General features: G+C 36.8%; 2 protein-coding genes across 2 annotated transcripts in view; one reads left to right on the top strand and one right to left on the bottom strand.

Annotated features, from left to right (window-relative positions):
- The first annotated feature begins 5700 nt into the window (after positions 1–5700).
- RD19 (Papain family cysteine protease) lies at positions 5701–9073 on the top strand. The gene is made up of 4 exons (XM_089155684.1): positions 5701–6263; positions 6393–6512; positions 8210–8465; positions 8586–9073. The coding sequence occupies exons 1-4, from the start codon at positions 5790–5792 to the stop codon at positions 8861–8863; spliced, it is 1128 nt and encodes a 375-aa protein (XP_089011810.1). The 5' UTR covers positions 5701–5789; the 3' UTR covers positions 8864–9073.
- A 1556-nt stretch (positions 9074–10629) lies between these two features.
- The window catches only part of LOC149014343 (V-type proton ATPase subunit a2-like), a 29150-nt gene continuing 26985 nt past the window's right edge, over positions 10630–12794 (bottom strand). The window contains exons 17-18 of the mRNA XM_089156872.1: positions 12034–12093; positions 10630–11156 (exon numbers count right to left, since the gene is read on the bottom strand). Of these exons, the coding sequence (XP_089012998.1) occupies positions 10952–11156; positions 12034–12093 (265 nt within the window). The 3' untranslated portion in view covers positions 10630–10951. The remainder of the gene's footprint in view (positions 11157–12033; positions 12094–12794) is intronic.

Below are 12794 nucleotides of genomic sequence, written 5' to 3'. Positions count from 1 at the left end.
CACATGTTAAAAAAAAAAAATAGACTTGATAATTTTCTTACATTACCCTCTTTTTGTTTGTAATAAGAGAAAAATGAATTGAAATGAGAAATTGCTTGGATACTGTGCATTAAAGGTCAATTACGACCTTCTATTTTCGAAAATATGTTTTCATACTTTTGAGAGACGAACCGTTCGCAACCATGCACAATTACCTCACAATACAAACATGGAATGATATACATCAGATCTGCTCGTAGGAGTCTCGATCACTTGTTTTTTTTCCTGACGCTTCCTTACTTCACAATACAACAGTAGAATTTATGAAAACATTAATATAAAACATAAAAAAAATAAAAAGAATCGGATTTTAGTGACCCACCCTCAGTCACACTCTTATTGTGTTGTTCAAAAGCATAAGGGAGCATTTTCTTTTTCTATTTTTTTTCCGGTAAACCGACATTCATTTCAAAAAAGAAAACGCAACAACATTCAAGTTACATAATGGATAATCAAAATGCAAAAATATGCCAGTCAATCCTGCTCGACACATAGACTACTTTTCTTGCCAGCAAGTCAACACAGCTATTAGTCTCCCTTATAGAAAAAGAAAAAATTACAACCAAAAATTTAGTAGCTAGAAATTTAGATTTTTTTTTTTTTCCTCCGATAACTTAAAAGTAGTGGGGTAGAAATAGAAAATAAAAAGAAATCGTGTAGAAAAATGTGGATGCTATGATAAATACAATATATTTTTTCTAATATCTTCATTAAATCACATAAGATTATCTACATTATCTCGTCCATCGAATCTAAATCCAAATAAATAAATTTATATTTTATAATTTTATTAAAAATTTTGTTTTTTTTTCTACTTACTCTTCAAAAAACATTCAAACAAAGTGTACTTATGGATCACGTCCAAATACAATGAACCTACCGATTTGCTAATACAGTGCAATAATTAGAACCACAATTAATTTACAATAGTTACCTTGGAGAGCTCAATCTAATTTTTTCTTTCGAGCTAAAAAGTTACCATAGTAAATAAAAGGTGTTAAAAACTTCAAAGTAAAATCAAAGGGTTTTTTCCCCCTTTTTGGGTAGAAGATGATGTATTCTTTGATTCCAACCGAATTGTGTACTTTTTGTTTTGTTTGTTTATTTACAAATAAAAAATATATTTTTAAATTCATATATATTCGATCATCGCGAATGACATATTAATTATGTTATCACTTAAGATGCAGTCAAGCTGCGTGCAAGCTGGCATGGATGAATTTGAGTTTAAAAAAAATCATAATCTAAATATTTTGAATCGGTAATCTAAAATCACTTTAAAAACGAGATGATACACCAAAAAGTTAGTTAGATAACGTGTTGAGACTTAAATGTTTTAGCGTCCACTTCTCATGTTGTATCAATATATAATTAGTCATATCATAAGGCAATTCATTAAAGAAATTCAAAACAATATGAAATGTTTTTTTTTTTGGTTTTTTTGGTGGAATAGTAATTTATTTAAATTTAAAACCTTTAAGGTATGAGAATAAGAAGAAACGAAAGATTCCTGAGATCCAGTTGCTTTCTTGAACTGCCAAATGATCAACATCATTGGCATAATTTCAAAATATGGACAAAATTGGAGATGAGTAAAATTCAAAGATAAGACATAAATATCTTGAATAAGAGTTTTAATTAGAGCCAGATCAATGTTGTTCATGAACGTTTGTAGTTGTCATCTTCTATCACTTTTGACAAATTCAAATCTATGGTCTATTACAATGTCTTCTATCACTTTGTGCTCCTCGATGGCTTTTTCACCTCAAAATGCAGGGGGCCAGGGATGGGTGATGAGAATTTTTTTTTTTTAATATTTTTCAGCTGTGGGTCCCACTGATTTTGTGGTGGTAAAACGGTCGAAGAGCACTCTGTGCTCCCCGACAAGGGTGATGATCCAGATTCTTATACATCCCAAAGAAAAACAAAAGAGTGATGAAAAGTACGTGATATAATTTTTTTTGAAAGAAAACTTGAATATAAATGGGAACAATTAAAAATTAATTAATATATTCGACTGTTCAACTATTCAAGTAATTAAAAAGGCTTTCATCAAAATTAATTATAAAAAAGGGAAGAGATTATTGTTTGGCACACTAGAACTTTTGCAAACGTATTACCAAAGAAAAGAAAACATGTATGAAAGCATCAATACATGTTGATTGATAATTTCTAAATATTATGAGTAGTTTAGACATGTATATTATTAAATCATAGGATTATATGACTTGCAAAAAAACATTTTTCTTATGAATAAATAATATATTAGAAGCACAAGCAACACAACAAGTGAAAAATACAAGGGAGCCGAAAGGGGGGAGCACAAAGCTCAAGAGGGGGATAAGCGAGCTATTGAGACCCCAGAAAATAACAATTAGCCTATTTGTGGGGTTGTCAGCAACAGGGGAACGGGGGAGAGAAATTGATCTAGAAGATACATCAAAGGAGATGGTTTTCCAAATCTGGTATAGGGATGAAGATTTGGAAGTTTATAATTTTAGGTTGCGCTCCTACCAAATATGATGATGGAGACACCAAAGACTAGCTGCCCTAGATTATCGCAAATGGAGTGACTAGGAAAAGACCTCAAGATCCAAGTCCAATCATGAATAAACCCGTGTGAGTGTTTCAAGTGGGGCCAAATGGATGCAAGGGCTTTGTCCCACAGGAGGCGGAATAATTGACAAGTGAAGAAAATGTGGCCAATGTCCTCTGAATCATTCCTACAAAGAGATCAGCAGGAGTTGGCGGGAATATGGCGACTAATGAGGAAGGCTTGGGTAGGGAGGACAATGTTAAGAGATCTCCAAAGGGTGAGGGCATGACTAGAGATGTGGCCTTTAAACCAAACCAAATGGGACCAGAGGACATAGGGATGAGGGGAGCGACGAAGGTTCCAAGCAGAGGATGTGGTAAAGGATTTGGAGGGTAATGGAGTCTAAACAGTGGTATCCCGGGGCAGGTTGATGATAAGGGGGAGAGTATTTCAAATATGTATGAGGCTAGAGTGGGATAAAGGGGACCAAGCCTTATTGGAGCAAAAAAAACATTATTTACTTTCAAAACAGTGCACTTATATGTCAAACAAGCGACTAAGAAAACTTAAAAACTAAAAAAGTATTGAGATTATTTTTTATTTCAAAATTAAACCTTTAAGTACAGCCTTTTGTTTGGAATGAACGTATATTATTATATACACAGCAAAGAAATGTGCACGATAGAAGATTTTTTGTGACTTGTGATATTCTATCGTCGGTTAGGTTATTCATCTTGACAAAGATATATACATGACTTTTTAGAGTCCATGCGTAGGTGCTGACGATTTCGATGATTGTGATGTTAGGGATCCAAAGTAAAACATTATGTTATCTTATTTAAAAAATAAAAAAAATTATATTGTCTCTATTTAATGTCATTATCCAATTGCCTCAAAAGTCTAGGAAACTCGCCATTTTCAATATCTTATCACAATCTGTAACACCCCAAATTTTAGGGTTAGAATGAAGGTACCCAATAACTTCCTTTGGAAGTACTCAATTATTAATGAGAGATAAGTCATTATAACCTTGTGAGTGCATATACCAATCAATCAAAATGTAAATGAACAAAATTAGGGGACCGCTAAATGAAGATGAATGCAACTAAATATCAGAACTGGCGATGACAATCTTCTATAGAGATGTAATAAGATAAAGATCATGTCAAATTTATAAAAATTTTGGATAAATAAAAATAATAATCAACTGGGTTGAACCACGGTCGGATTGAATGCCCCAGTCCTGACTGGGTCTAGAAATAAACCCATAAATGTCTTGACCACGAAAGAACTCGACGGTTTATAGGAAGAAACAGGATTCCGCCGAGTTCGGGATAGGCAATCGTGCTCCATATGAAAACCACAACTAATTCAAATCGAGAAAGAAAAATCCTACGATCAGATGGCTACAAATGGGGCTTGTGAATTGATCCAACTATTGGCAATGAGAGATAACCTTTATATAAACTAAAGCATAATACAAAGAAAAAAAAACAGAATCATTTCCCTCCACTGAATATGCAATTAAGCTTTACAGTTGGCTAGAGCTCTTTGATGGTGCGGGCTGCGTTTGTTTGCAAAGGTGGAGTGGGAAAAAATGATTGGAAAAAAAAAACATGTGGTTCCATGTGTAGTGGGGTGAGGGAGAAGAAAAGGAAAGAAAATGTTTTGTGAAAAAGTGAGTGGTAGGTCTTACTTTTTACTTTTTCCAATTTTTCCACAAAGTTCCACCAAATATGTGGGATTTTAAAATGGCTTGGGGGTGGGAAAGTTAAGCTGCTACATTAGCAATCAAGTTTCAAGGAAACTTGTCTCTCACTTTCCCACCCCAAGCAACCAAACAATTTACCATTTTGGGATTTAAGGGAAAAGTAAGAAATCTATACTCTTTTCAATAATTTTCCCACCCCGCCTTTATTCCAGCAAACAAACGCAGCCTATAATTGATTTAACCATCAGAAGTGCCTTCTCGACTGTTGAATTGGTCCGCGTCTAACGTTTGTTTTGCATGCCTCTGACGGTTAGACAATTCTAAAATGCATCACTTTTTAAGTGTTTTTCAATCATTAGTTATGGGCAAAATAAGTTAAAGATACATTTTAAGAGTTCTAGATTGCAAGTATGGACCAAATCAGATAACTCTTTTTTGCCATGTTCAACAGATATGTTGTGGCAGATAATGTGTCTTTTGTCATGGGTCTAAGGAGGTCTACTCTGATGTATGGTCAGATTGGACTAACTTAGGTTGTATTTGGTGTGGTTCTCAATTTTTTTATTTTCACCTATTTTTGAAAAATTAGCATTGAAACTCATTTTGGAGTAAAATACAAAATAGGGTTAGTAACTAATTTGTAAAATAGATTTTTCACTAAAAAAATACATTTGACACTAGTTTTTGATTTTTTTTTATAAAATTTAAAACTTCTATTAGAAAAAATAAATAGAAATCATCTCCTTCCATCAATTGTAGATAAGTTATAATAATTTTTCTAAATTTAATACTAATCAACAAATTAAACACTAAACTTAAGTCCATCCATCATATATCATACTGAATAATAGTAAATATTAATGTATAACAAAAAGCAACTCTTAGTCAATGCAGGGTTGGTAAAGTGGTAAGATCCATACTTCTCAGTGGAGAGGTTTGAAGATGTAATCGAGGTGTACAAAAAGCTTGCCCGAATGAACCTCATAAAAAAAAAAAACTAATCAAAATAGTAATTAACCAAATTAAAGAGAAAAAATTACTATTTTGTCTAAAACAAAAAGTCACTAAAAATAATTTGGTTAGTTTGGTAGATGCAGACTCTTTTTTTAGTGGTCTACTTTATAAAGGGGTTTCCGGTTCAAATAATTGGTCTCATTGGTCCGACCGTTCAATTTTGTTTTACAGTATAAGGTCGAACCAGATCGGTTCGATTGAGCCAGGTGGGGGTTTTTTAACAATATTCCTAGATATAGGGAGTTGGGACTAGTAGATATTTTCTCAGGTCAGAGGACAACTTGCGCAAAACGTCAATAAATAGAGAAACACGTGTCGTCACAACATTGGCCAGTTCCACCTACCAATACTTAAAAAAGCATTATTTATGCCGTGAAGGTCGAAGACTGGTAGATACGGATTGGCCCGAGAGGCAACACAAATACCCAATCTCGGACCTGTTTCTCATCCATCTCTTCTTCCCCTTTCTGCGTTTTTTTTCTCCCAAAAATGGCTTCTCGCTTCCTTCTTCTCTTCTTCGTTTCCTCTCTCATCTTCTTCTTCGCAACATCAGTTTCTTCAGATTCTGATGCTTCTTCACACGATGAATCGGAAGATATGATGATCCGTCAAGTTGTGCCGAACGAAGAAGATCTTTTGACGGAAGCAGAGAACCATTTCCTTAGCTTCAAGAGGAAGTTCCTTAAGAGTTACGCTACTCCGGAAGAACACTCTTACCGATTTGGTGTCTTCAAGGCTAATTTACGACGTGCGAGGCGTCACCAGACGCTTGATCCAACTGCCGTTCACGGTATCACGCAGTTTTCCGACTTGACTCCCAAGGAGTTCCGCCGGCATCTCGGCTTGAAGCGTCGTCTCAGACTTCCTTCTGATGCTCACAAGGCTCCGATTCTCCCTACCAATGATCTTCCCGCCGACTTCGACTGGAGAGACCACGGCGCCGTTACTGGTGTTAAGAACCAGGTACGTTTGTTTAATTCGTATCAGTAACTGATTATTACATTTTTTTTATTCATATCTCGAATTCAATATAATTTTCTCTTACTGTGGATTGATTTGTCAGTTGTTCTTTTCCTTTTATTTGAAATTTAGGGTGCTTGTGGGTCGTGCTGGTCTTTCAGCGCTACTGGGGCCTTAGAAGGTGCTAATTTTCTGGCTACTGGAAATCTTGTTAGCCTCAGTGAGCAACAGCTTGTGGATTGCGATCACGAGGTTTGAATCTTCTGCTTCGTTGCGTTTTGATTTTATTTTTGTCTATATTTATACTTTTGCCTCTTTATTGGCTTCGTATGGTATCTCTGCTCTTTTACAGTAACCGGATCTGTCCATACAGTTGGGAGATTTCTTGTTGAGATTCTGTTTGTTTCTATTAACTGGGTGGGCAGATGGTAGTTTCTGTACATGGTTATACCGCCTGTATTTTAGTATACCACAAATATTTATGCACTCTTGATTTTTAATTTTGTTTTAAAGCTCAGATTTTATTGAAACTGCATATTAACCTAATTACTGTTTTTCTTGTGTAAAATACTGACCAAGTTACTGTATTGTAACGAGGAAGTGGAAATTTCTTTTCTGCTGCTAATTTTGTATATTAGAAATTTGCACTTTGTGGATTGACTCGATGAAATTTAATCTACTGCAGATGTAATTTAGGATCATTGTGACACGTAATTTATTTATGTTGTGTTTGCAATAATGCTATAGTTGTACGTAGTCATTAATAGTGTAATGAGTAATGCGTAAGGCAGGTGGTTTTAAAGTTTTTTCAGTAGCTTGTGCTATATATTTTCACATTGAGCTAGCATGGATGTTTAGGAAGCTGTATTATAGTATTGGAGGGAATTCTATTTTTTCACTATAACAAGAGCAAGGATCCCTTTCGCTCCATGAAATTGGAATCCACTTGTAGTTGTTTGGGTCTTTGCAGACGGTGTTAATTGAAGCTGGTATTGTAATTCACAAAACAAGCTAATTATACATACTGTGAAAGATTGGGATGTAAATTGGGATATTTTTTTGAGCATATTGGGGGCATGATGATGATCTTGGTCATGGTCCATCATTAAATTGAATTCTGAAACTGAGGCACGTCATCATTATATAGATTGAAGTCACTATTTATTATGTCGTTTTCTTCTGAGTTGCAAAACTGCAGTCTATATAATAATGAAGTCGCTGTTCACTGTATTGTTTTCTTTTGAGTTGCACAACTGCAGTCTTTATCTTTGGAATTCTGTACCTTATGTGGCTTGGACTAGCCAGGCATTGATTGCCTGGTTCATTATTTCCTTGTGGTCTTATCACAATTTTCTTACTGTCTTGTTTAAAGAAGACCCTACGGCAGTTAGTACCGTGACTGTGGCCTCCTCATGGAATTTTGTTGTTCTTATCCCTAGGGGATTACGGATGGTCTTGAGACCCTTGGAGCTGTGTAACCTCAGCTTTTCTTTAGCGTTCTGAGTCATTTGTAATACATCCTGATCTAATTGCATGTCATGGGAGGTCTCATGAGCCATGGTTTCTGTACTTTTCAGTTCGATGGGACAGGTGGCTTGATTCAGCATGTCTTGTTTTCTGGAATTTCCAATCATTGATAATGTTAGTATGTCTGATAAGGTTCCAGACGATGGTGCATGTGGTTGTGGTACTAGAACATCCTTTTATACTTCGTTTGTCTGCTCTTTGTATGCATTTTGCATCAGAGCAATGTACATACCGAATGGCCTCTTACACGGTTCATTCTTGAATGTTTATTTGTTAGGCCTCAATGGCAGCCTGTTACTGAGGTGGCTTCTTGGGGTGCAGACTTGTAGCCATAATCTCAGTGCGTTTTAGGTGAATAGCAATTATTGATAAGGTACTTAAGAAGCCTTATAGCATACTGAAAGGCTTTCTATCATTGGCAGTGTGACCCAGAGGAAGCAGGTGCATGCGATGCAGGCTGCAATGGGGGGCTAATGAACAGTGCCTTTGAATATACACTAAAAGCGGGAGGGCTTGTGCGAGAGGAAGATTATCCATACACTGGGACTGATGGCACCTGCAAAATAGACAATTCACAGATCACTGCTAAAGTGGCTGCTAAAGTGGCTAACTTCAGTGTTGTCTCCCTTGATGAAGAACAGATTGCAGCAAATCTCGTGAAAAATGGTCCACTTGCAGGTGGGTCTTTGAATTTTGATATAGCATCAAATCAAGAGATTTGTTATATCTTTATAAAAATGATGCATTTGTGACTGGTGATCATCTTATCATAATCTCTGTTGCTTTGTGTGGTTACAGTGGGGATCAATGCGGTTTTCATGCAGACCTACATAGGTGGGGTTTCATGCCCATATATATGCATGAGGCGGCTGGATCATGGAGTGCTTCTGGTGGGTTATGGCGCTGAAGGTTATTCTCCCATCCGCTTTAAGAACAAACCATATTGGATCATAAAGAACTCATGGGGAGAAAGCTGGGGAGAGAATGGTTACTACAAAATCTGTCGGGGTCACAATGTCTGTGGCGTAGACTCCATGGTCTCCACTGTGGTTGCAGCCCAGACCTCTCAAGAGTAGATTCTTGGTTTACGTAGTGCTGTTTTATCTCCTGTACAGAAGTGTCGTTGTATGTGTTGTGACATAATCTTCATAAGTTTATCTTGCTTTCAAAGCTCACAGACCTATTTATTACAGGAGTTATTGCTTATGAAGTTAACTATGAAACACGTTATTGTATGGTCTGCACCATGGCTTCAATGGAATTGTTACCTCTACTTGTCATTACCACCTTCAAATGTCAATGGTTTTAACTATTTCAGGAATTGGGTGACACCTCATTTCATAATGCCATTGTATATTCCTCTTTAGTTTTTATTTTCCTATCTTCCATTGATCTTGTTCAAAGAGAGTTTTCTTTGTGATTGTGCTGGCATGTTTTCAACTGGGCAGACTGAATGCTTTTTCCTCAAGTAGGCCTTCTAAAATTGTGCCCCTTAGCATTGAAATTGTTATTGATCCCCGCAGGGCAACGTCAGAATAAAGCATGTTATCCTTAAATATGTCTTTCAACTATGATTCTTATCAGCGTCTGGCAGACGTTCTGCTCCATCTAAAACTTCTTCATTTTTGGTATTTGCCACCAGAAGTTGCCATACAGATCGCAGAGTTAGTTTTTCTGCCCATCCAGCAGCTGTCCTATTATTAGTTTTGTTGCATCGCATGTTGCATATGTTGATAAATACAAGGGTTGCCTACCCTTACTCCCGTCTAAGGTCTGGTTTTCTCTGGTTCTGAAAATACCTGTGATGCATTAATTGAATATCCTGCAACCATGGTTCAAAGTGTTGGTGATATATCACTATGTCTGAGTGGGGCAACACGACACCCCCTTCCAACACGAGGTCGACAATAAGTCAACGATATATTGTCGATGTCACCTAATGTCGTTGAGATGTCGCTAATGTTGCTTCTCTTTCTTGTTTCTTGCATTTTAACCATATTTTACTCCGATCTTCGACGTTTACGAGTACATCTTGTTTCGTTATCGTTGCCCACATACAGCCAGACATGTGTCGATTAAAAATATTAGTTTAAGTGATTTTTAGGTCAAAATAACGTTTCCAGTATGTTTATTGGCCTCAAGTTAGACTACACAACAAAATTTAGACTAAAATGACCCAAAATACCTCTTGAAATTAGGGGTCAATTTTTATTGGCAATCCTCTAAAAGTCGCATGACATATCACGATATATCACCATGTCAGTGGCTGGCGACCACCGACACGGCGACATAGAGAGATTTTTCAAACCTTGCTAAAGGAATCAACTGGACTTTCTTAATGAAGAACTAGAAACAGTGGAGGCGCACCTTCTGAGAATTTGACGGCAATCATCTATACTGATATCTCTCTAAGGCAATCATCTATTTGACGATTGTGTTTTCTCCAAATTAGTTGGATCATAGATCCCATAGTGATGACGATTTAGTTTACAGAAACTGCTTCAAGCATGCTCCACCTGGCCAGGAATTGCATGGAAATATACCAGAGGATATATCGTCATCGACAGATGAGATGATTAGCATTCTCTTTTGAGCCTCACTGTACACGGATGAATTGAAATTTCCAATTCTTTGTGAAGTTCTTTCTCTTCTTAAAAGTTGGAAAGCAAGCATTTGATTTGGAAAGAATGGAATTTTTACAAATGGGTTGAAAAGTTCAGGACTCTAAGAGAATCGTCCCTCTTCAACCAAAGAGATGTGGATTGAAAGATGTGGACTTTAGCTGTAAGGGTATGAATCCCATGTACATAAGTATATGGTGGAGGAGGAAGAAAGGAAAACAAAAACAACATATGCCTCTTATTTATTAAGTAGGATTCTAAACATAAATAAATAATATTAATACAACCTTCTGATGAAAACTAGAGCCACCACATACAGAAACTACAGGGTGCCATAGAAGCTTTATTTTTCCGACCTATGGAGACCACAAAGATAGGAAGGTTTAAAATAGACTATGGCTTCAACACATTTCCTCCAAATGAAAAGAATTGATAATTCACATCTGATGTCACACTCAAATGAAAAAAATCAATAATATCTGAGTTGGAACATTTCAATATTCTCGATTGTTTCCAAAGATTCATTGAGCTTCAAGTGATGGTCTACTCGTCCTCTTCACTAATCAATGCAAATGCAAAGGGTTGGAACAGGTACCCGTCTCCCTCGTAGAACTTATTCATGAACTCCACCCAGTGAAGACGCAAGGCATGTAAGAATGCACTCAGTGTTTCCATCACTAGCAACACCCCAACCGTTGCAAAAATGAAAACCATGATGCCAATAATCAAGATTATAACATTGTTGAACCTGCATTACAAACAAAAAGAGCTATCAGAATCGTTTAATCATGTTGAACCTGCATTACAAACAAAAAGAGCTATCAGAAGCGTTTAATCATTTATGCAAAAAGCTATTCTAGCCTAGCAAGCCTAGGGGATATTGTAGTCTGGGACTAGGTTTTCACAACATGGAAGGGTAATATGACTATTTTATGGTATGGATATCTAGAAAATATTCTTAGATTGGCCAATTGTCAGACTTCAGACTCAGAAACATCCTCTACCCTCCCATAGATTGGGAGGTGAGGGTCCCTTCCATTTTTGGCCAAAATGACGTGAGATACTTTGCCTGTTTCATATTGGTGGGAACCAAATAAACCCCACCCCTAATAGGGAGGCAGACCCATTGTTATTTTTTGTAAAAATGATATGGGGTGAGTGCCCATTTTATGTCGGTGAAACTGAATAGATCCCACTCCTAATGTGACGGCAGGCCGACTGTTTGGAAACCAAACAACCCCTCCCTAAGAAAAAATTTAATGCATGAGACCTGTTCTACTCCACCAAAAAAGTGAATTGTAAATCCTGCTAAGCCTCTTTTTTTTTTTTCACTGGATCTTGAAGATGCAATTTTGCTACTAGTTGAACTCCACTTAACCTGAAATTTAACATGTAAATGGGGGCCCTTGGACCTATTTACAAAATTACACCTTATCTAATCTGCCATGTAGCATACATTTACAGAGTCCAGAGATATCACATTTGGACCTGCCAGACTATTCGCATTTAAATATCGCCAAAAAACAAGAAAATTTCTTTCCCAAGGGCCAGAGACTGAAAGCCATGGGGGTGGGTCAAAAGGAAAGAACAGAAAACCTACAGTAGAACTCATGGCAGTAACTTACCCCCAGGCAAGAAGCAAAACTTTCTCGTAGAAAACACTCGACAGCTCTGAATGAGCAAGGCTGCAACAAATCACACAATAACATCATCAGTCTCTGCTAACCAAAATAGATGCACCATAGTATGAAAAACAAACAACATTTTATGAGCTTATAAATTATCAATGCAGTGGGATAGATAAAGAAAGAAACTAAATTATAAGTTACAAATTACCAATGCTGAGGGCTTTGATGCAAAAAGAAACTACAGTATTGGTTACACAATTAAAAATGTATTAGGGCCAGGATCTACAAACAATAAAAATCTCATCTAGGCCACAAATCCAGCTGTATGGAAGTAACCATCTGAATTACAGGTTGCTTTGATAACTTTCCTTTTGGCTTGCCAATAATGACAAACTCTCTAATTGAACAGTCGGGAGAGATACCCAGGGCATTCAATGTGTCCAATGTACTAGATTACTGATGCAGAATTGGCAGCTGATACAAAAGAGAGAAAAGCCCAAAGCTCAAGCCCATTAAAGCCTAAGGACATGACCCAAAACAGCCCATGGCTTGCATGGGCTAGGACTATTGGAGTGGGTTAAAATGAGCCCATGGTTTCATGGGCTTGGATCACTTTAGTGGAAGAAGAATATCAGCCCACTATTTTGAACTAAGCCCAAGTCTAGCTTTGAAAAGTCAACAAAAGGAGCTAGTAGGTGGTGTTGGTTAGTGGTGGGGTATAGTTGGTGGATATTTCCATTATTGTTTTGACTAGTGGT

Source organism: Hakea prostrata, chromosome 5 (assembly GCF_041222555.1).
Source record: "Hakea prostrata isolate BN-2017 chromosome 5, UWA_Hpros_2, whole genome shotgun sequence".
Classification (NCBI taxonomy): Eukaryota; Viridiplantae; Streptophyta; class Magnoliopsida; order Proteales; family Proteaceae; genus Hakea; species Hakea prostrata.
The sequence above is the reverse complement of the archived record's forward strand: the minus strand, read 5'-3'. Positions and strand labels throughout refer to the sequence as shown.

Coding starts and splice junctions, on each gene's coding strand:
- RD19 (XM_089155684.1), top strand. CDS start 5,790: ATGGCTTCTCGCTTCCTTCTTCTCTTCTTCGTTTCCTCTCTCATCTTC. Junction 6,264..6,392: donor TTACTGGTGTTAAGAACCAG/GTACGTTTGTTT, acceptor TTTGAAATTTAG/GGTGCTTGTGGGTCGTGCTG. Junction 8,466..8,585: donor GAAAAATGGTCCACTTGCAG/GTGGGTCTTTGA, acceptor GTGTGGTTACAG/TGGGGATCAATGCGGTTTTC.